The 24,317-nt window shown below is 38.2% G+C and overlaps 1 protein-coding gene across 49 annotated transcripts in view; it reads left to right on the forward strand.

Moving 5' to 3' along the window:
• The window catches only part of MANBA (mannosidase beta), a 589,447-nt gene that overhangs the window by 45,314 nt on the left and 519,816 nt on the right, over positions 1-24,317 (forward strand). For all 49 annotated transcript variants that reach the window (XR_009564080.1, XR_009564069.1, XR_009564114.1 and 46 more), the window contains exons 9-11: positions 8,827-8,944; positions 10,546-10,632; positions 13,761-13,928. Coding sequence is in view for 1 of the 49 variants with exons in the window: in XM_030845116.2 (XP_030700976.2) it covers positions 8,827-8,944; positions 10,546-10,632; positions 13,761-13,928 (373 nt within the window). In the remaining 48 variants the exon portion in view is untranslated. The remainder of the gene's footprint in view (positions 1-8,826; positions 8,945-10,545; positions 10,633-13,760; positions 13,929-24,317) is intronic.

The following is a 24,317-nucleotide window of genomic DNA, read 5'->3' on the forward strand; positions in this document are numbered from 1 at the left end:
AGAAATTTAAAAATTCAAAGTGTTTTTCTGAAGCTTTGAGAATAGAATTTAACAAGAAAGTATTTCCTGATTAGGTTTATAAACTACTATCTTTGTAACAGTGAAAATAAGCTTTGTGAAGTGAAAATAAACACATTTAACTTATTTAAATGTACAAACATGCATTGACGTATATCTTATGTTTAGAATGTAGATGTGGCTGGTAAGTAAACTCTAATTTTGCCAAAAGTTGTAGTAATATCCTTTTACTTCAAAATGTGTATAATGTTTTGAATTTCATATGAAAATGCAATCATTCTCCAGACACAACACAGATAATTTGCTGACTCTTCTCCTTTTCAAATGCTCCTTTCCACTCCTGGCAGGTTGGCAGTGGCTGTACAGCACAGTTGGGTCAATTAGTAAACCTGCCCATAGGTGGCTTTGCTGGGAGCACAGTGCTCTGAGTGTGTGGTCATCCTGTTATTGGCCTTTCTCCTTCCTTTCTGAATGCTGTTCTGGAAATGGAGGGTACATACTCTCAACGTGGCTGCAAATTTCTGTACTTACCTGCGGGTGATGTCAATAGAAATTGGAAACGCAGAAAGGAAGTTTACTAGATAAAGGAATACTGGACTGGAGGAATTGTAAAAAGGAATGAGAGAGAGCTAAATACTAATATTCAAAATTTGATTTTTATCATATAGTTTGAAATGGTTATATAAAATAAGCACATACTTTCCAAGGTTTACAGTATTTTTCTACAGGAGTAACTTTAAGACAAAAATTTAGGAGGATTCAAGATGGCGGAGGAGTAGGTAGACGTGGAGTTCATCTCTCTCCATGGATGCATCAGGAATACATCTACAGATGCAACAATTCTCACTGAACGTCAGTTGAAAACTAGCAGAAGACCTTGGACAATGTAAAGGACTATAAAGATCCCTGCATAACTGGGTAGGATGGAAAAAAGGAAGGGAGAAAGAGGAGGAGAGGAAGCGGAATGGGACCTGCACCCTTGGGAGGGGGAGCTGAAGCAGAGGAGAGATTCCCGAATGCGGAGAAACCCCCTCTGTAATGGGGATACCCCCTCTCCGATGGGGAAATCCACTGGGACAGAATGGAAGCATTTGACGCTGTCGGAAGAGCTTGAAGCTGCTGATCTGTGGCAGACGGAACAGAGTGAGAACTACACAGACGGTCCGTACCTCGGCCCTATGTGCCCCGCACTGGGATGTGTGTTCACAGGTGTGCAAGGGGGCTGGGAGCTGGTGTGTGGGGATTGGAGAACAGGCCCAGAGCGAGAACTGCTGTTGGTTGTGGGGAGACGGACTGAGAGGATGGGAGGGAAGAAGTCCGCAGCAGGGAATGCCTATGGAGGAAGACTGCACTGCCATGGAAGCAGGGCACTACTGCTGAGTCCCACGCAGGGGGAGGAGCCACTATTGTAACCTCTCTCTCCCCACATGTCGACGCCTGCTGACGACAATAAAAGAAGCCTGCTCAGGGCTGGCTCTTTTGTGCTGGTTGTGAGACATAAAAAAGCCCCCTCAGAGCTGGCCCTCACGTGCTGGCTGCAGGGCAATTAAAAAAATAAACAACCACCCTCTCAGGGCTGGCCCTTACATGCCTTAGGCTGGGCCCTGGAAAAGGCCCTCACTAGGGCCATATCTCTTGCACCCATGGCTGCCGGCTCCCCTGTGCATTTGGTGCCACTGGGGCTCCCGTGATCCAAGCAGTCATACCACCTCTACACCCGGTTCTCACAGGGCCAGACCCAAGAGCTCCAAGGCAGCCTCAGGACCGGACTCCTGTGGGTGGACCACACGCAGAGGTGGGGATAAAACCAAAGCTGAACCCAGGGATGGGGTGACTAAGGAAGAGGATGGAAAATATTTCCATCAGCTGTACAAGCTGCAGATTAAATCCCCATGGTCAGCTAGGAAGACCCTGTGTCTATGGAACATCTGAGTAGACAATGAGTGTTCCCACAAATGAAAATGGTCCAGCTCTGGCAGCTGTGGACTTTGGGGGCAGCACACGCAGGAAGTGGGCCACATCAGAGTCAGAGGGGTCCCCACAGGGCCCACAGCAGTTCTGGAGACCAGCCCAGAGGCAGAGGAGGGGCTCCTGGGGAGGCGGAGGGGGACTATGGCTCACTGAGTGTGCAAGGACCTTCACAGCAGATACCCCAGGGAAACATAATTATTACTATTAATTTTATTATGTTTTGATTCATTCTGTTGTTGGTTCTGGCTTCTTTTTTTATTTTTCCTTTGGTTTCTTTTTCTTTCTTTTTTTGTTTGTTCTTGTTTTAGTTTTTTTTTTTTTATTTAGTCTTTTGGGATCTCTGTGTTTTATAACATATTTTTTTTTATACATTTCTATTTTTACTTTGCTTTTCTGTTGTTCTGTGTTCTTTTCCCTAATTTTTTTCTTCCTCTTTTTCTTCAGTTTTTTTTTAATATTTCCATTTCTATTTTGCTTTTCTGTTCTGTGTTTTTTCCCTTTTTATTTTATTATTATTATTTTTAAATCATTGTTATCAGTTTGTTCTATTTCCTTGCTTTATTCTTCAGTGGGCACACTGCTTTGGTTTTGTTTTTAGGTTATGTGTTTCTGTTAGTATTAATCCTAGTTGATTTCATTTTTGAGTTCTATTTGTCTGGTTGTTCTCTTGCTTTTTGTTTTATTTGCCTCTGTTTTTGTTTCTTTTACGTGTGTGTGTATTTCCTTGTTTCTGTTTGTTTGGTTTTGTTTTTAACATTTCTCTGGGGTTTTGTTTGTCTTTTTTTTTTAAATATATTTTCTACTTTATTATTACTTTTTTAGATTTCTGTTTCTATGTTGCTTTTCTGTTCTGTCTTCTTTCTCCTTTCTCTTTCTCTTCTTTTTCTTCTTTAAAATGTCATTTTTTTCAGTTTTGTTTCCTTGCTTCATTCTTCGGTTGGCACTCTGCTGTGGTTTTGTTTTTTGTTTTTGGGTTTTTGTCGGCTTTCTTCTTAATTGCTTGATTTTGTCTTGGGTTCTTTTGTTTGTCTGGTTATTCGCTTGCTATTTGCTTTACTTGGTTCTGTTTTTGCTTCTTTTGTGTGTGAGCATTTCCTTGTTTCTGTTTCTATTTGTTTGATTTTACTTTTTACCATTTGTCTGGGGTTTTGTTAGACTTTGTTTTCTTTTTTTTTTTAAACCCCTTTATTGCCGGGACAAGCGACTTGCAGGGTGTTGGTCCCTCGACCAGAAGTCGGGCCTGAGGCTCTGGAGTGGGAACACTGAGTCCAGGATGCTGGACCAGTAGAGAATTCCCAGCCCCAGGGAAGATTAATCTCGGAGAGCTCTCACGGAGGCCTCTATCTGAATCCAAGACCCAGCTTCACCCAACTGCCAGCAGCTCCCAGTGCTGGACGCCTCACAACAAACAACAAGACAGGAACACAAATGCACCCATCAGCACACAGACTACCTAAAGCCATACTAAGCTCACAGACACCCCAAAGCATACCACCTGACACGGCCCTACCCACCAGAGGGAAAAGACTCAGCTTCACCCACCAGAACGCAGGCACCATTCCCTCCCATCAGGAAGCCTGCACAAGACACTGGACCAACCCCACCACCGGGCAGAGAACAGAAGCAAGAGGACCTACGACCCTGCAGCCGAGGGAAAGGAGACCTCAAATACTGTAAATTACACAAAATGAGAAGACAGAGAAATATCTTACAGGCAAAGGAGCAAGATAAAAACCCACAAGACCAAATAAATGAGGAGGAAATAGGCAAAGTACCTGAAAAAGAATTCAGAGTAATGATAGTAAAGATAATTCGAAATCTTGGAAATATAATAGACAAAATACAAGAAATATTTAACAAGGACCTAGAAGATCTAAAGAGCAAACAAACAGTAATGAACAGCACAATAACTGAAATTAAAAATACTCTAGGGCTTCCCTGGTGGTGCAGTGGTTGAGAGTCTGCCTGCCGATGCAGGGGACATGGGTTTGTGTCCACATGCCGTGGAGCGGCTAGGCCCGTGAGCCATGGCCGTTGAGCCTGCACGTCCAGAACCTGTGCTCCACAACAGGAGAGGCCACAACAGTGAGAGGCTCACATACCGCAAAAAAAAAAAAAAAAAAAAAAATACTCTAGAAGGAATCAATAGCAGAATAACTGAGGCAGAAGAACGGATAAGTGAGCTGGAAGATAGAATGGTGGAAATAACTGCCACAGAGCAGAATAAAGAAAAAAGAATGAAAGGAATGGAGGACAGTCTCAGAGAGCTCTGGGACAACACTAAACACACCAACGTTCGAATTAAAGGTGTCCCAGAAGAAGAAGAAAAAAAGAAAGGGTCTGAGAAAATATTTGAAGAAATTATAGTTAAAAACTTCCCCAACGTGGGAAAGGAAACAGTCAAGTCCAGGAAATGCAGAGAGTCGCGTACAGGATAAGCCCAAGGAGAAACACGCTGAGACACATATGAATGAAACAAAAATTAAACACAAAAAATATTAAAATCAGCAAGGGAAAAGCAACAAATAATATACAAGGGAATCCCCATAAGGTTAACAGCTAATCTTTCAGCAGAAACTCTACAGGCCAGAAGGGAGTGGCAAGATATATTTAAAGTGATGAAAGGGAAAAACCTACAACCAAGATTACGCTACCCAGCAAGGATCTCATTCAGATTTGACATAGAAATCAAAAGCTTTACAGACAAGCAAAAGTTAAGAGAATTCAGCATCACCAACCAGCTTTACAACAAATGCTAAAGGAACTTCTCTAGGCAGGAAACACAAGAGAAGGAAAAGACCTACAAAAACAAACCCAAAACAATTACGAAAATGGTAATAGGAATATGCATATCAATAATTACCTTAAATGTAGATGGATTAAATGCCCCAACGAAAAGACACAGACTGGCTGAATGGATATGAAAACAAGATCCGTATATATGCTGTCTACTAGAGACCAACTTCAGACCTAGGGACACATACAGACTGAAAGTGAGGGGATGGAAAAAGACATTACATGCAAATGGGAATTAAAAGAAAGCTGGAATAGCAATACTCATATCAGACAAAAAAGACTTTAAAATAAAAACTACTATAAGAGACAACGAAGGACACTATATGATCAAGGGATCAATCCAAGAAGAAGATATAACAATTGTAAATATCTATGCATCCAACATAGGAGCACCTCAATACATAAGGCAAATGCTAACAGCCATAAAAGGGGAAATCAACAATAACACAGTAATAGTAGGGTGACTTTAACACCCCACTTACACCAATGGACAGATCATCCAAAGTGAAAATAAACAAGGAAACACAAGCTTTAAATAACACATTAGACCAGATGGACTTAATTGCTATTTATGGGACATTCCATCCAAAAACAACAGAATACACTTTCTTCTCAACTGCACACGGAACATTCTGCAGGATAGATCACATTTTGGGTCACAACTCAAGCCTCAGTAAATTTAAGAAAATTGAAATCATATCAAGAATCTTTTCTGACCACAACATTATGAGACTAGATATCAATGACAGGAAAAGAACTATAAAAAATACAAACGCATGGAGGCTAAACAATACGCTACTAAATAACCAAGAGATCACTAAAGAAATCAAAGAGGAAATCAAAAGTACCTAGAAACAAATGATAATGAAAACATGATGACCCAAAACCTATGGGATGCAGCAAAGGCAGTTCTAAGAGGGAAGTTTATAGCAATACAATCCTACCTCAAGAAATAAGAAAAATCTGAAATAAACAACCTAACCTTATACCTAAAGCAATTAGAGAAAAACAAAAAAACCCCAAAGTTAGCAGAAGGAAAGAAATCATAAAGATCAGATCAGAAATAAAGGAAAAAGAAATGAAGGACACAATAACAAATATCAGTAAAACTAAAAGCTGGTTCTTTGAGAAGATAGACAAAATTGATAAACCATTAGCCAGACTCATCAGGAAAAAAAGGGAGAAGGCTCAAATCAACAGAGTTAGAAATGAAAAAGGAGAAGTAACAACTGACACTGCCGAAATACAAAGTGTTATAGACTACTACAACCAACTCTATGCCAATAAAATGGACAACCTGGATTAAATGGACAAATTCTTAGAAAAGGACAACCTTCGAAGACTGAAACAGGAAGAAATAGAAAACATGAACAGACCAATCACAAGTAATGAAATTGAAACTGTGATTAACGATATTCCAACAAATAAAAGCCCAGGGCTAGATGGCTTCACAGGCAAATTCTGTCAAACATTTAGAGAAGAGCTAACACCTATCCTCAAACTCTTCCAAAATATAGCAGAGGGAGGAACACTCCCAAACTCATTCTATGAGGCCAACATCACCCTGATACCAAAACCAGACAAAGATGTCGCAAGGAAAGAAAATTACAGGCCAGTATCACTGATGAACATAGATGCAAAAATCCTCAACAAAATACTAGCAAACAGAATCCAACAACCCATTAAAAGGATGATACACCATGATCACGTGGGGTTTATCCCAGGAATGCAAGGATTCTTCAACATATGCAAATCAGTCAATGTGATACACCATATTAACAAACTGAAGGATAAAAACTATATGATCATCTCAATAGATGCAGAAAATAACATTCCATTGTACATATGTGCCACATCTTCTTTATCCATTCATCTGTTATGGGCATTTAGGTTGCTTCCATGTCCTGGCAATTGTAAATAGTGCTGCAATGAACATTGTGGTACATGTATCTTTTTGAATTATGGTTTTCTCAGGATATATGCCCAGTAGTGGGATTGCTGGGTCATATGGTAGTTCTATTCAGTGCAATCCCTATCAGATTACCAATGGTATTTTTCATAGAACTAGGACAAAAAATTTTACAGTTTGTATGGAAACACATAAGACCCCGAATAGCCAAAGCAATCTTGAGAAAGAAAAACGGAGCTGGAGGAATCAGGCTCCCTGACTTCAGACTATACTACAAAGCTACAGTAATCAAGACAGTATGGTACTGGCACAAAAACAGAAATATATATCAATGGAAATGGGTAGAAAGACCAGAGATAAACCCACGCACATATGGTCACCTTATCTTTGACAAAGGAGGCAAGAATATACAATGGAGAAAAGACAGTCTCTTCAACAAGTGATGCTGGGAAAACTGGACATGTAAAAAATGAAGTTAGAACACCCCCTAACACCATACACAAAAATAAACTCAAAATGGATTAAAGACCTAAATGTAAGGCCAGACACTGTAAAACTCTTAGAGGAAAATATAGGCAGAACACTCTGTGACATAAATCACAGCAAGATCCTTGTTGACCCACCTCCTAGAGAAATGGAAATAAAAACAAAAGTAAACAAATGGGACGTAATGAAACTTAAAAGCTTTTGCACAACAAAGGAAACCATGAACAACACGAAAAGACAACCCTCAGAATGGGAGAAAATATTTGCAAATTAAGCAACTGACAAGGATTAATCTCCAAAATTTACAAGCAGCTCGTGCAGCTCAATATCAAAAAAGGAAACAACACAATCCAAAAATGGGCAGAAGACCTAAATAGACATTTCTCCAAAGAAGACATACAGATTGCCAACAAACATATGGAAGCATGCTCAACATTCCTGATCATTAGAGAAATGCAAATCAAAACTACAATGAGGTATCACCTCACACCAGTCAGAATGGCCATCATCAAAAAATCTACAAATGATAAATGCTGGAGATGGTGTGGAGAAAAGGGAACCCTCTTGCACTGTTGGTGGGAATGTAAATTGTTACAGCCACTATGGAGAACAGTATGGAGGTTCCTTAAAAAACTACAAATAGAACTACCATATGACCCAGCAATCACACTACTGAGCACATACCCTGAGAAAAGCATAATTCAAAAAGAGTCGTGTACCACAATATTCACTGCAGCTCTGTTTACAATAGCCAGGACATGGAAGCAACCTAAGTGTCCATCGACAGATGAATGGATAAAGAAGATGTGGCACATATATACAATGGAATATTACTCAGCCATAAAAAGGAACGAAATTGAGTTATTTGTAATAAGGTGGATGGACCTAGAGTCTGTCATACAGAGTGAAGTAATTCAGAAAGAGAAAAACAAATACTGTATGCTAATGCACATATATGGAATCTAAAGAAACGGTACTGATGAACCTAGTGGCAGGGCAGGAATAAAGACGCAGATGTAGAGAACTGACTTGAGGACACAGGGGGTGAAGGGGAAGCTGGGATGAAGTGGAAGAGTAGCATTGACATATATACACTACCAAGTGTAAAATAGCTAGTGGGAAGCAGCTGCATAGCACCGGGAAATCAGCTCAATGCTTTGTGTTGGCCTAAAGGGGTGGGATAGGGAGGGTGGGAGGGAGGCTCAAGAGGGAGGGGATATGGGGATATATGTATACTGATTCACTTTGTTGTACAACAGAAACTAACACAACATTGTGAAGCAATTATATTCCAATAAAGATATTAAAAAATACATATAGAAAAAACAAAAAGAAAACAAACAAAAATTTAGTTTTAAAAATAGTGTAATAGCATGACTGAAATTTGGAAGGCAGAGAAAAGATTTCACCCGTAATTTTTCTGTAGGTTTGTTTATTTAATGTGGTCACAGTTAATGTGTATATAATTTTGTCTCACTTTCTTCACTTAGCGTTGTATCCAAACCATCATTATTTAAAAATGTGTCCTTCTAACAGCTATTTGAAATGTGTTTATCAACCACAATGTGGTTTTTTTATCTTTTTTTTTTTTTTTTAACATCCCCAAGGTTTCAAATTGGCATTTGTTTTTAAAACTTCTTCTGTAGATTACGGCTCCTTTTGCAGTCTGTTGTGGATGCTAACATGAATGCTCTCCGGGTTTGGGGAGGAGGAATTTATGAGCAGGATGAATTCTATGAACTCTGTGATGAACTAGGAATAATGGTGAGTAATTGACAGCTCATTATTTTCTTTGTTGATTTGTTACTGTATCCTCAGTTTGACCTCCAGTGTTCTGAGTGGGTGATATTGCCTATTCCTTTGTGTTTTTTTTTTCATTGAAGTGTAGTTGATTTACAATGTTATGCTAGTTTCAGGTGTACAGTGAAGTGATTCAGTTATACATATATATGCATATTCTTTTCCTTTATGGTTTATTACAGGATATTGAATATAGTTCCTATGCTACACAGTAGGACCTTGTTGTTTATCTATTTTATATATAGTAGTTTGTATCTGCTAATCCCAAACTCCTAATTTATCCTTCCCCAGCTCCTTCCCCTTTGATAATCATAAGTTTGTTTTCTATGTCTGTGTTTCTGTGTCATAAATAAATTCATTTGTGTCATATTTTAGATCCCACGTATAAGTGATATCATAGCCCATTCCTTCTTTTCTCAGAGTGAGGAATGATGTTCCACTTTTCTGCAAAGGAATAAATGGCATCTCGCAAACCCTGAGCCATAGTTGATAGTGAATATCATAATTATTTTAAATGATAGACATTCTGCATATTGGCTATATCTAAGCATATATCTATATTTTCTTTGTAATTTTCTTTGTGATAGGAGGGTAAGCATAAAAAAGAAAATAAAATATTAAAAAGTTTTAACTTTAAGGAGATCTAACAAGACCTAGAGAGAAGAAAAATGATAAAATTAAATTTTAATAGCTGTGCTTAATATTGTCATTAAGTACTCTGAACATAGTTTGCATTGGTGAGGGTTAAGCAAAGGAAATATAGTCTTTTAGTTCTAGTATTACAGTTCTAAAATATAAAGCACTTCATAGCAGAGTAGTAATTTTAATAATATTGACAATGCTCATGGTCATGATGATGTGACAATATGCTGTAATATTCCAGACATTGTTCTCAGTGCTCTGCAGCTATTATTTTATTTTAGCTTCATGCCCACTCTATGAGGTAGTTACTGTTGTTCTCTATCCCCATTTTACAGGTAGGAAAACTGACATGTGGAGAAGTTAACTAGCCCAAACTCACACAGTGGGTATATGGTGGAACTGAAGTTCTGAGTCAGGCCAACTACTGCGTCGTAATGGCCTCCCTAGCAATGCACTTAAGTGGTTTCATTTCTAAACTGTCCATGTAGTAATCCTTTTGGCCATGAAGTTAATTCCTTTATAAACAAAATACGTTTCTTAACAGTCTGGGCCATCACTCAGTACCAAATTCCTGGTGAAAATCAGAGTGAATCAGGAGTGAGAAGGGGTTGGGAGAAAGCTTCTTACTGAATTTCATATTCCCCTCAGCACAAGCACTGTTTCATTATTTGAATTCCCTTTTCTTCTTTTTCTTTTCTGCCTACCTAACATTTTCTCTTCTCAGGTTTCCCTACAGTTCCAGAGAGTCTGTGAGTGCCTTTCCCAGTACCTCATGCTTTGTGATGCTCAAATGATCACACTTATTGGGCTAAGTTGATTTTTCATTTGCATGAAAGATAATGCCCAAAGTTCAGAATGAAGAATTTCTTTCTGGGCAGTAAAATCTATGGAAGTGCTATATTGCCTTTTATTTGATTTGATAGGTATGGCAGGATTTTATGTTTGCCTGTGCACTTTACCCAACTGATCAGGATTTCATGGATTCAGTGAGAGCAGAAGTTTCTTACCAGGTATGTTATTACCATTTCAAGTAGAAGTAAAGGCTTAAGTTTTAGTTCTGCCTTTTGTTAAACCTCTCCTTGTTTCTTCTTTTTAAAAAAAATTTTATTGAAATATAGTTGATTTACAGTGTTGTGTTTAGTTTCTTCTCCTTGTTTCTTTTTGTTGTTCTCTTTACTAAATCCCATGAAAAAAATCAGTCAGGTAATTGACTACCTAGGCGATTCCACCCAGTCTCATGACTTTAACTCTTCCTATTGGCTGATGACTGTCAGATTTATTCCTGGCCCTGACTCATCTGCTGAATTCCTCGTTCTTATTATCCAGCTGCCTACTTGGTGCCTCTACTTGGAGGTCTAATAGGAATCTCAAATGTAACATGTCCAAACCAAACTTATATTACCTTCCCCAGACTTGCTTTTCTTGCAGTTTTCCCCACCTCGATAAATGGCGATGCCAGTCTTTGAATTTCTCAGGTCAAAAATTTTAAGTGATTCTTGACTCCTTGATTTCTTTTACATTCCACATATAAGCACTTTTATATTTATAGATCTGTGAATGCAAAGAAGTGATTGTATCCTAGCTCTGTCTACTGAAAAGACCTAGAAACAGTGAACAACCTAGTCATATTGAGCATTCTTATATTGAAATAATCCCACTAAGAGAAGGGTTCTTAGAGAAATGGCTGATACCAAGTCTGGGACAGGAAGTATACTAGATGGTCCTGAAATATTTTGGCATACCAATAACAAGGAAACTATCAAAGATACGTTAAAAGAACTTTGATGAGACTCTGACCAACCAAAAGTGGGACAACTTGAAATTCAATAAGGATAAGAATGTCAGTGGATTGAAATCCATCAAGTATGTTAAAATCCACGAGTTCGTAATTAGAGTGTCTGTGAATGTATTTTTGTGTGAAAACACAAAAGAAATGAAAAAAAAAGATTATTATAACATTCAAGATAGTGGTTACTTTTGGAAGGAAGGAGGGGCTACGATTAGGAAGGGGTACATGAGGGCTTCTGGGGTGCTTGGTAAAGTTTTCTTTCTTTGGCTGGATTGTGTGTTATAAGTGTGATTGCCTTATAATAGTTCACCATGTCATAATTTGTTTTCTGTAGTTTTCTGAAGTTTAGAGAATGAACATTGAATCATCCCTTGCTCAGAGCCCTCCAGATAAAATTAAAGGTCCTCACCATGCACTATCCTGTCTCAGCCTCCCTCTCCAGCCTCATCAAGCGCCGTTTTCCCCGTACTCTCTGTGCCCCGGAGCGCCTTCTCTATTACCCTCTCCTGTGGACCACCTCGCTCGTGTTTTTCTGGCCCGTCTCACCTTGGGCATGACTCTCTGGGAAGAAGCTTTCTATGTCTGCAAGTCTAGATTAGGTCATTTTCCCTTTGTGACATACATCACACTTGAAATTACGTTTTCGATATTTTGTCACTGCATCAAAATTATAATATCCCTGAGGCCTAGGGCATGTTCCTCCCTGTATGTCCCCATGATCTGGCTGTTTTATTCATCAGATGTATAGATGGATGGATGAATGAATAACTTTTAAAATATTAATTATAGTTATGTAGGTTGTAAACATGTCAGTTTTATTTTTAATTTTCTGTCACACAAGTAAAATATGATATCTATGTGTTTTCAGTTCTTTTATATATTTTAAAGAGGAGAACTTTTTAATTGCAGAGTTTATTAAAATTTTAAAGTAAAGCTCACCGGAAAATTCTAGGTCAGTTCGAAGGGTGTGTGTAGCACAGAGTCACTGAAGCTTTTTGTCTCTTCAGTATCTGTATTTGTGTTTTCATCAGTACCATAAACATGCCTGTCACAGTTGGTCACAGCCCTCACTTACGTGGGCATATACAGAGGCAAATAAGGAAATACTGTTTATAAGACTGGTTAAGAAAAAACACAAGACTTTAATTTTTTTAATGAGATATATCTCTTTAAGATATTCTTACTGCGTCTCTACTTCATGTATGGGTTACTTGGCATATTGAATGGAGACCACGGAGAGAACATCAGCTGGGATCCATCACGTAATCGTCCATTACAGTGCAAGAGAAGCTATAAATACCAATGAGGTTATATTGCTGAAACATGTTTGAAAAGAATTTCCCTTGACTGTTGACTCACTCTGTTGTTGGCAAAGAGCTTTAATTGCCTTCTTCTGCTGGGCTACATCTTCCAGTGTGTCAGAAGAACTGGATCCTTTCACGTTTATGTAGGGCGGGCAGTGAGCCCAGTTCACTCAGACCTCAACTCTTAAGGCAGGCAGGATATTCAGATTCCCTAATTTCTTCTTCTATGTTTAGATATATTCAGTGACTTACTTGTAGTTGTGGCTTGCGGGCTGTAGAGCACAGGCTCGGTAATTTTGTCGCACGGGCCCAGTTGCTCTGCAGCATGTGGGATCTTCCCGGACCAGGGCTTGAACCCGTGTCCCCTGCATTGGCAGGCGGATTCTTAACCACTGTGCCACCAGGGAAGTCCAGTTGATTTCCTAAGACAGGACATTGATAGTTATTTCAGGGGACAGCCTCTTGATGTCCTAATCTTTTTTCCTTTAGAATATTCCATATATTTGTCCTTAACTTTCAGAGTGTCTCTGGTACTCACTTGCTTTGTAAAACCCTCTCTAACTGTCCTGGTTTTCTGATCTTGGTGGAAACCGTGTGGGAACTTCAGTTCCTCTCTCAGCGGTAGTGTTTGTTCTGCCTCATTTCTTTCTTCACAGAAAACTCCAACTTGCTCTTGAGAAGCTAAGCCCTGTAACGTAACTTCTCCTGCCTTTTGTATTTCTTAGAACCTTTTTGTGGCAAGTCAGATAACGATGAGGTTGATTTATTTTTCTCTTTTAATGAAAGGGATTACAATTTCTTTAGTTATATGGCGAGAAGAGGAACCCTATTTTCTCAATGTTTATAAAATCTAGATAAAAAGAATCTCAGTGATTTCTTAAAATGTCTTCCCACATGTAACATTACTGCTCATTTTCTGATGAGTTCCTGGCACGTAAAAATACATGTGCAGAAAGACAATGGCTGTAACTTTATGAGTAATTACAGCTCTGAGCTCTCTTATGTTGAGCATTTGAAAATTATTTTATGTTTTCTTCAATTTTAGGTCAGGAGACTGAAATCTCATCCCTCCGTCATCACATGGAGTGGAAATAATGAAAATGAAGCAGCTTTGATGTTGAATTGGTATGATATACAGTCCAGCAACCTGTCCACCTACATCGATGATTATGTGACACTGTATGTGAAAAACATCCGAAGGATTGTCTTCGAAGTAAGTTCAGACATACCTTGGAGATGTTGCAGGATCGGTTCCAGATACCACAATAGAGAGAATATTGCGATAAAGCTAGTCACATGAATTTTTGGTTTCCCAGTGCATAGAAAAGCTACGTTTACACTATACTGTAGTCTATTAAGTGTACAATAGCATTATGTCTTAAAAAACAATGTACATACCTTAATTTAAAAAATACTTCATTGGTAAAAATGGCTAATCATTATCTGAGCCTTCAGCGAGTCATAATTTCTTTGCTGCTGGAGGGCTGTGCCTCGATGTTGATGCTGCCGACTGATCAGGGTGGTGGCTGCTGAGGGCTGGGGTGGCCATGGGAATTTCTCAAAATGAGACAGCGACCAAGTTTGCCACATCGATCGACTCTTCCTTTTAGGAGCTGTTTTTCTGTAGCATGCAAGGCTGTTTGACAGCATTTTACCCACAGTAAAACTTCTTTCAAAACTGGAGTCAATTCTCTGAAACTCTGCCATTGCTTTATCAACTAAATTTATGTGATGTTCTCAATTCTTTGTTACCATTTCAGCAGTCTTTACAGCATCTTCACCAGGAGTAGATTCCATCTCAAGAAACCCCTTTGTTTGCTCAACTGTAGAAAGCAACTCCTTATCTGTTCAGGTTTTATCATGAGATTGAAGCAATTCTGTCACATCTTCAGGCTCCACTTTTAATTCTCGTTCTCTTGCTATTTCCACCACACCTGTTGTTTCTTCCTCCACTGGAGTCTTGAACCCCTCAAGTCATCCATGAGGGCTGGAATCAACTTCTTCCAAACTCCTGTGCATGTTGATACTTTGACCTCTTCCCATGAATCATGAATGTTCTTCATGGCATCTAGAATGGTGAATCCTTTCCAAAAGGTTTTCAGTTGAATTTGCCCAGATCCTGTAGAGGAATTTCTAGCTATAGCCTTACAAAGTGTATTTCTTAAATAATAACACTTGAAAGTCAAAATTACTCCTTGATCCACGGCTGCAGAATGGATGTTGTGTTAGGGGGCATGAAAACGTCATTAATCTTGTTGTGCATCTCCATCAGAGCTCTTGGGTTGACCAGGTGTGTTGCCAATGAGCAGTCATATTTTGAAAGAAATCTTTTTTTTCTGAGCAATAGGTCTCAGCAGTGGTTTTAAAATATTCAGCAAACAATGTTGTAAACAGCTGTGCTGTCATATAGACTTTGTTGTGCCGTTGATAGAGATAGGCAGAGTAGACTGAGCATCATCTTTCAGGGTCCTCAGATTTTCAGAATGGTAAATCAGCATATTGCTAAATGAGCAACTTAAAGCCAAGTACAATAGCCCTTAACAAGAGAGTCAGCTTGTCCTGTGAAGCTTTGAAGCCAGGCATTCATTTCTCCTTAGCTGTGAAAGCCCTAGATGGTGTCTTCTTCCAATAGAAGGCTGTTTCATACGTTGAAAGTCTGTTGTTTGGCGTAGCCCCCTTTTAAATTATCTTAGCTAGATCTTCTAGATAACTTGCTGCAGCTTCTATTATACGTCAGCACTTGCTACTTCACTTTGCTCTTTGATGTTATGGAGACGGCTTCTTTCCTTAACTCCCATGAACCAACCTCTGCTGGCTTCGAACATTTCTTCTGCAGCTTCCTCACCTCTCTCAGCCTTCATAGAATTGAAGAGAGTTAGGGCCCTGCTCTGGAATAGGCTTTGGCTTAAGAGAGTCCGTGGCTGTTTTGATCTTCTATCCAGAACTTCTCCATATCAGCAATAAGGCTGTTTTGCTTTCTTATCATTCATGTGTTCACTGGAGTAACACTTTCTGTTTTCTTCAAGAATTTTTCCTTTGCATTCACAACTTGGCTAACTACCTGGTGAAAGAGGCCTAGCTTTGGGCCTGTCTTGGGTTTTGACGTGCCTTCCTTGCTAAGCTTAATCATTTCTAGCTTTTGCTTTAAATGAGAGACCCGTACTCTTCCTTTCACTTGAACACGAAATTGGCCTACTGTCCATACTGTGTGTCTCAGGGAACAGGGAGGTCTGGAGGGAGGGAGATGGGGGAATGGTTGGTTAGTGGAGCAGTCAGAACACACACAACACGTATGGATTACGTTTGCCATCTTGTATGGATGGCTTTGTGGTGCCACAAAACAATTACAATAATAATATCAAAGATCACTGATTACAGATCACCATAACAAGTATAATAGTTAAAAATTTGAATTACTGCATAAATTACCAAAATGTGACACAGACACAGAATGAGCAAATGCTGTTGGAAATGGCACTGATAGACTTGCTTGATGCAGGGTTACCAGAAACCTTCAATTTGTAGTAACAATTGTATGCCTGTCATGCTTTTTAATGAAGTCGAATTTAAGAATCTGTCTTAAAAATGGATCAGTATGAATATTGATATTGTATATTCTTCTGTCCTGTTTTTAGCGTGGCCTTCAGCAATATCTTTTTAATTCAGAGTAGTCTATTATAATGCTGCAACATATGAAAGGATTCATGAATTGTGGACTTCTTTGAGAATTAATGTGTCTGTGAAACTCGCCACCCGTACACCAATATTGTGCTTAGAATTGCAAGTTGTCATGGCCTCTTTGGAGCCCATCCATGGATCCCCAAAGGCTGAGAATCTCTGTATTAAATGATTCATTGATATACCACTTCTTTTTTCCCCCATTTTTTGGTTCTTTAATATATTAATATACTGACTACTGTGAATTAATTTTCTAATGGTAAGCTAGTTGTAATATAAGCTCTGTTTAGTTATAATGCCTTGTTCTTTTGCTCTGCTAGATTTGATTTGCTAAGATTTTGGTAGAATTTAAAATTTCATATTCACAAGTGAAATTGGTATGTGGTAAGAATTGTAAACTCAAATGCCTAGAGGAGCCAAATTTGTTTTAAAAAGTTGAGTCAAGTGGAGTAGATGAGGTTCACAAAGAGAGAAGAGGGGACTGTGGTAATAGGAGAATGGATGTTGGGTCTCATAACATTTATATTCAGCATTAAAAAATGCTATCTAAACATAATTGGCAAGAAAGATTTGGCCCATAGAACCCAGCTTGTAGCATTTGGTGTGTATGTGTTTGTGCTCACCTCGCAGAATGAGTTAGGGGCCTTTTCCTTTTTAATATCTAGGAATAAAATAGAGATTATTCGTTTTATTGAGACAAATTCACCCATGTAACAGTCTGGGCCTAGTGCCTTTGCGGGGCATAGATTTTATTTTAATTTATTTTTTTATTGAAGTATAGCTGATTTACAATGTTGTATTAATTTCTGCTCTACAGCAAAGTGATTCAGTTATACACATATACACATTCTTTTTAAAATATTTTTTCCTTTATGGTTTATCATAGGATGTTGAATGTAGTTCCCTGTGCTATACAGTAGGACCTTGTTGTTTATCCATCCTATGTATAATAGTTTGCATCTGCTAACCTCAAACTCCCAGTCCACCCCTCCCCCACCCCCTTCCCCTTGGCAACCACAAGTCTGTTCTCTACGTCCTTGATTCTGTTTCTGTTTTGTAGATAGGTTCATTTGTATTAGATACTACATTTAAGTGATAACATAATGGTATTTGTCTTTCGCTTTCTGACTTACTTCACTTAGTATGATAATCTCTGGTTGTGTCCATGTTGCTGCAAATGGCATTATTTCATTCTTTTTTATGGCTGAGTAGTATTCCATTGTATATCTATACCACATCTTCTTTATCCATTTATCTGTTGATGGACGTTTAGGTTGTTTCCATGTCTTGGCTATAGGGTTGCATGTGTCTTTTTGAATTATAGTTGTGTCTGGATATGTGCCTAGGATTTCTGGATCAAACAGTAATTCTATTTGTAGGTTTTAAGGAACTCCTATACTGTTCTCCATAGTGGCTGTATCAATTTACATTCCCAGCAGTGCAAGAGGGTTCCCTTTTCTCCACACCCTCTCCAGCATTTGTTGTTTGTAGATTTTCTGATGATGCCCATTCTAACTGGTGTGAGGTGATACCTCATTGTAGTTTTGATCTGCATTTCTCTAATAATTAGTGATGTTGAGCAGCTTTTCATGTGCTTCTTGGCCATCTGTATGTCTTCTTTGGAGAAATGTCAAGTTAGGTCTTCTGCCCAGTTTTGGATTGGGTTGTTTGTTTCTTTAATATTGAGCTGCATGAGCTGTTTATATATTTTGGAGATTAATCCTTTGTCCGTTGATTCGTTTGCGAATATTTTCTCCCATTCTGAGGGTTGTCTTTTCATCTTGTTTTTGGTTTCCTTTGCTGTGCAAAAGCTTTTAAGCTGCATTAGGTCCCATTTGTTTATTTCTGTTTTTATTTCCATTACTCTAGGAGGTGGGTCAAAAAAGATCTTGCTGTGATTTATGTCATAGAGTGTTCTTCCTATGTTTTCCTCTAAGAGTTTTATAGTGTCCGGTCTTACATTTAGGTCTTTCATCCATTTTGAGTTTATTTTTGTGTATGGTGTTAGGGGGTGTTCTAACTTCATTCTTTTACATATAGCTGTCCAGTGTTCCCAGCACCACTTATTGAAGAGACTGTCTTTTCTCCATTGTATATCCTTGCCTCATTTGTCATAGATGAGTTGACCATAGATTCATGGGTTTATCTCTGGGCTTTCTATCCATTTCCATTGATTATATTTCTGTTTGTGTGCCAGTACCATATTGTCTTGATTACTGTAGCTTTGTAGTATAGTCTGAAGTCAGGGAGTCTGATTCCTCTAGCTCCATTTTTCTTTCTCAAGATTGCTTTGGCTATTCGGGGTCTTTTGTATCTCCATACAAATTGTAAAATTTTTTGTTCTAGTTCTGTGAAAAATGCCATTGGTAATTTGATAGGGATTGCATTGAATCTGTAGATTGCTTTGGGTAGTGTAGTCATTTTCACAATATTGATTCTTCCAATCCAAGAACATGGTATATCTCTCCATCTGTTTGTGCCATCTTTGATTTCTTTCATAAGTGTCTTATAGTTTTCTGAGTACAGGTCTTTACCTCCTTATGTAGGTTTATTGCTAGGTATTTTATTCTGTTTGTTGCAATGGTGAATGGGATTGTTTCCTTAATTTCCCTTTCTGATCTTTTGTTGTTAGTGTATAGGAATGCAGGAGATTTCTGTGCATTAATTTTGTATCCTGCAACTTTACCAAATTCATCGATTAACTCTAGTAGTTTTCTGGTGGCATCTTTAGGATTCCCTATGTATAGTATCATGTCATCTGCAAACAGTGACAGTTTTACTTCTTCTTTTCCAGTTTGTATTCCTTTTATTTCTTTTTCCTCTCTGATTGCCATGGCTAGGACTTCCAAAACGTTATTGAATAATAGTGGTGAGAGTGGACATCCTTGTCTTGTTCCTGATCTTAGAGGAAATGCTTTCAGCTTTTCACAACTGAGAATGATGTTTGCTGTGGGTTTGTCATATATCGCCTTTATTATGTTGAGGTAGCTTCCCTCTATGCCCACTTTCTGGAGAGTTTTTATCATAAATGGGTGTTGAATTTTGTCAAAAGCTTTTTCTGCATCTATTGAGATGATCATATGGTTTTTATTCTTCAATTTGTTAATATGGTGTATCACACTGATTGATTTGCATATGTTGAAGAATCCTTGCATCCCTGGGATAAATCCCACTTGATCATGGTGTGTGATCCTTTTAATGTGTTGTTGGATTCTGTTTGCTAGTATTTTGTTGAGGATTTTTGCATCTATATCCGTCAGTGATATTGGTCTGTAATTTTCTTTTCTTGTAGTATCTTTGTCTGGTTTTGGTATCAGGGTGATGGTGGCCTCATAGAATGAGTTTGGGAGTGTTCCTTCCTCTGCAGTTTTTTGGAAGAGTTTGAGAAAGATGGGTGTTAGCTCTTCTCTAAATGTTTGATAGAATTCACCTGTGAAGCCATCTGGTCCTGGACTTTTGTTTGTTGGAAGATTTTTAATCACAGTTTCAATTTCATTACTTGTGATTGGTCTTTTCTTATTTTCTATTTCTTCATGGTTCAGTCTTGGAAGGTTACATCCTTCTAAGAATTTGTCCATTTCTTCCAGGTTGTCCATTTTATTGGCATAGAGTTCCTTGTACTATTCTTTTATGACACTTTGTATTTCTGTGGTGTCCATTGTAACTTCTCCTTTTTCATTTCTAATTTTATTGATGTGAGTCTTCTCCCTCTTTTTCTTGATGAATCTGGCTAAAGGTTTATCAATTTTGTTTATCCTCTCAGAGAACCAGCTTTTAGTTTTATTGATCTTTGCTATTGTTTTCTTTGTTTCCATTTCATTTATTTCTACTCTGATCATAATGTTTTCTTTCCTTCTACTAACTTTGGGTTTTGTTTATTCTTTTTTCTCTAGTTCCTTTATATATGAGGTTAGATTGTTTATTTGAGATTTTTCTTGTTTCTTGAGGTAGGATTGTATTGCTATAAACTTCCCTCTTAGAACTACTTTTGCTGCATCTCATAGCTTTTGGATCGTCATGATTTTGTCGTCATTTGTCTCTAGGTATTTTTTGATTTTCTCTTTGATTTCTTCAGTGACCTCTTGATTATTTAGTAACATATTGTTTAGCCTCCATGTGTTTGTGTGCTTTATGTTTTTTTCCCTGTAATTTATTTCTAATCTCCTAGAATTGTGGTCAGAAAAGATGCTTGATGTGATTTCAATTTTCTTAAATTTACTGAGGCTTGATTTGTGACCCAAGATGTGATCTATCCTGGAGAATGTTCCATGTGCATTTGAGACGAAAGTGTAATCTGCTGTTTTTGGATGGAATGTCCTATAAATATCAAATCTGTCTGGTCTATTGTGTCATTTAAAGTTTGTGTTTCCTTATTAATTTTCTGTCTTGATGATCTGTCCATTGGTATGAATGGGGTGTTAAAGTTCCCCACTATTATTGTGTTACTGTTGATTTCCTCTTTTACAACTGTTATCATTTGCCTTATGTATTGAGGTGCTCCTATGTTGGGTGCATAGATATTTATAATTGTTATATCTTCTTCTTGGATTGATCCCTTGATCAATATGTACTGTCCTTCCCTGTTTCTTGTAACATTCTTTATTTTAAAGTCTTTTATATGATACGAGGATTGCTACTCCAGCTTTCTTTTGATTTCCATTTGCATGGAATATCTTTTTCCATCCCTCACTTTCAGTCTGAATGTGTCCCTAGGTCTGAAGTGGATGTCTTTTAGACAGCATATATATGGGTCTTGTGTTTGTATCCATTCAGCAATCCTATGTCTTTTGCTTGGAGCTTTTAATCCATTCACATTTAAGGTAATTAATGATATGTGTGTTCCTATTATCATTTTCTCAATTTTTTGGGTTTGTTTTTGTAGGCCCTTTTATTCTCTTGTGTTTCCCACTTAGAGAAGTTCCTTTAGCATTTGCTTTTGAGCTGGTTTGGTGGTGCTGAATTCTCTTAGCTTTTGCTTGTCTGTAAAGCTTTTGATTTCTCCATCAAATCTGAGATCCTTGCTGGGTAGAGTAATCTTGGTTATAGGTTCTTCCCTTTCATCACTGTAAATATATGGTGCCACTCCCTTCTGACTTGTAGAGTTTCTGCTGAGAAATCAGCTGTTAACCTTATGGGAGTTCCCTTGTACATTATTTATCATTTTCCCCTTGTTGCTTTCAATAATTTTTCTTTGTCTTCAATTTTTGTCAATTTGATTACTATGTGTCTCGGCATGTTTCTCCTTGGGTTTATCCTGCTGGGACTCTCTGTGCTTCCTGGACTTGGGTGGCTATTTCCTTTCCCACGTTAGGGAAGTTTTCAACTATAATCTTTTCAAATATTTTCTCAGGTCCTTTTCTGTCTCTCTTCTTCTTCTGGAACCCCTATAATGTGAATGTTGGTGTGTTAAATGTTGTCCCAGAAGTCTCTTAGGCTGTCTTCATTTCTTTTCATTCTTTTGTCTTTATTCTTTTCCACAGCAGTGAATTCCACCGTTCTGTCTTCCAAGTCACTTATCCATTCTTCTGCCTCAGTTATTCTGCTATTGATTCCTTCTAGTATATTTTTCATTTCAGTTATTGTGTTGTTCATCTCTGTTTTGTCCTTTAGTTCTTCTAGGTGTTTGTTCTTTAATTCTTCAAAGTCCTTGTGAAACATTTCTTGCATCTTCTCGATCTTTGCCTCCATTCTTTTTCTGAGGTCCTGGATCATCTTCACTATCATTTTTCTGAATTCTTTTTCTGCAAGGTTGCCTATCTTCACTTCATTTAGTTGTTTTTCTGGGGTTTTATCTTGTTCCTTTATCTGGTACATAGCCTTCTGCCTTTTCATCTTGTCTGTCTTTCTGTGAATGTGGTTTATGTTCCACAGGCTGCAGAACTGTAGTTCTTCTTGCTTCTGCTGTCTGCCCTCTGGTGGATGAGGCTATCTAAGACGCTTGTGCAAGCTTCCTGATGGGAGGGACTGGTGGTAGATAGAGTTGGGTGTTGTCCTGGTGGGCAGAGTTCAGTAAAACTTTAACCCGCTTTTCTGCTGATGGGTGGGGCTGGTTTCCTCCCTGTTGGTTGGTTGACCTGAGGCGACCCAGCACTGACACCTACAGGCTCTTTAGTGGGGTAATGGTGGACTCCGGGAGGGCTCACGCCAGGGAGTACTTCCTAGAACTTCTGCTGCTAGTGTCCTTGTCCCTGTAGTGAGCCACAGCCACCCCCTGCCTCTGCAGGTGACCCTCCAACACTAGCAGGTAGGTCTGGTTCAGTCTCCTATGGGCCATGGCTCATGGGCCCAGCCGCTCTGAGGCACGTGCGATCTTCCCAGACCGGGGCACGAACCCGTGTCCCCTGCGTCGGCAGGCGGACTCTCAACCACCGCGCCACCAGGGAAGCCCTACAGTCTTCATTTTAAAGTCTATTTGTCTGATACAAGTTTAGCTACACCAGCTTTCTTTGGGGTTCCAGTTGCATGGAATATCCTTTTCCATTCCTTCAGTTTTAGTCTGAGTGACATACTACTTCTAAAATTCTATAATTGTACATGCTAAAGTAAAATTTGATATATATCATATATGAATATCTTGGCATGTGATATAGAGGCAAAGGGTTAGGAAAGAGCTTGTTGCCAACTTCACCTTAGAGCCCTTCCTTTATGGTAGTTCTCTTTCCACCACTATTTGTTTAATAGGCATATTATACTTGTATTTACTACATGAATACATACTTTATTTTAATATAAACTGGATTTCTTTTGCAGGAAGAGGAAGCATCATGTTTGTTTTTGTGGTAATGGCTTCAAAAGATCTGACTTTTTAGAAACTTTAATGTTTAACATGTGATTTAATAATCTAATTATCTTTATAATTTTGTATCTGTAATTAGATGTTTTAAATATTTGAAGTATATCCTTGAAGCAATTTGAAGAGAGATATTTTAAAAAGAATGGTATGTGATTTTGGCACTCAAATGTACCCAGATGATGGCATTATTCCATTTATGTGAGGAAACTTCAGTGAGAATTTATGAAAAACATAGGTTCAAATTTTTTGCTTATCTGTTATGCTAAGTCATGTGTCATGAAAAATTTTTTTATTCACAAAATGTGATGGTATAAGCTTTAATTAATATTTACAGAACACTTATAATCTGGTTACTCACTGTATTGGTATTATGTTTTTCATATCTGATTGATTTAGGAACTGGATTTTAATATCTGAGGATTTTTGTTTCATAGCTTAGTGGTTAAGAGCTCATGACTCCAAATCCTGGCTGGGCCACTTACTCTGTATATAATCTTGGGCAAATTACTTAACCTCCATTTTGCCAAGGGTTAACAGCTCTTGAGAGATGTTATTTGCATTAAGTGAGATAAAGGATGGAAGGTGCATTACACAGACTCTGGCACATAGTAGACTTTTACTTAATGCTAATCATCATTATCATCCTTGTTGGTTTCACTCAACAAGATAGGTCTTCAGATACTTTCAAACTTTAATCTCTAATTTTAACACTACATTTTTGAACTTATAAAAAATTAGTTTCTGTATATCACTTCTTATCCATCTTTGAAATGGAAATGTGATGGCTTTCTTGTAAAGGATCTATGTTTTTTATTTTTTTAAATTTTAATTAATTAATTTAAAAACTATCTTTTTTTTTTTTAAGATAATTATGTTGCGTTGCCATCTTGAACAAGGACAACTGCTTTATTTATTTATTTTGCTGCATCACGCAGCTTGCAGGATCTTAGTTCCCCAACGAGGGATCAAACCGGGGTCCACAGCAGTGGAAGCACTGGGTCTTAACCACTGGACTGCCAGGGAATTTCCCAAGGGAATCTATGTTTTTTAAAATGATTTTGTGGGCAGTAATTGATGTTTGCCAGTTTTTTTCAAGATGGACAGGATTAAGTGCTATATGATCATATTGTT

Source organism: Globicephala melas, chromosome 5, assembly GCF_963455315.2.
Source record: "Globicephala melas chromosome 5, mGloMel1.2, whole genome shotgun sequence".
Lineage (NCBI taxonomy): Eukaryota > Metazoa > Chordata > Mammalia > Artiodactyla > Delphinidae > Globicephala > Globicephala melas.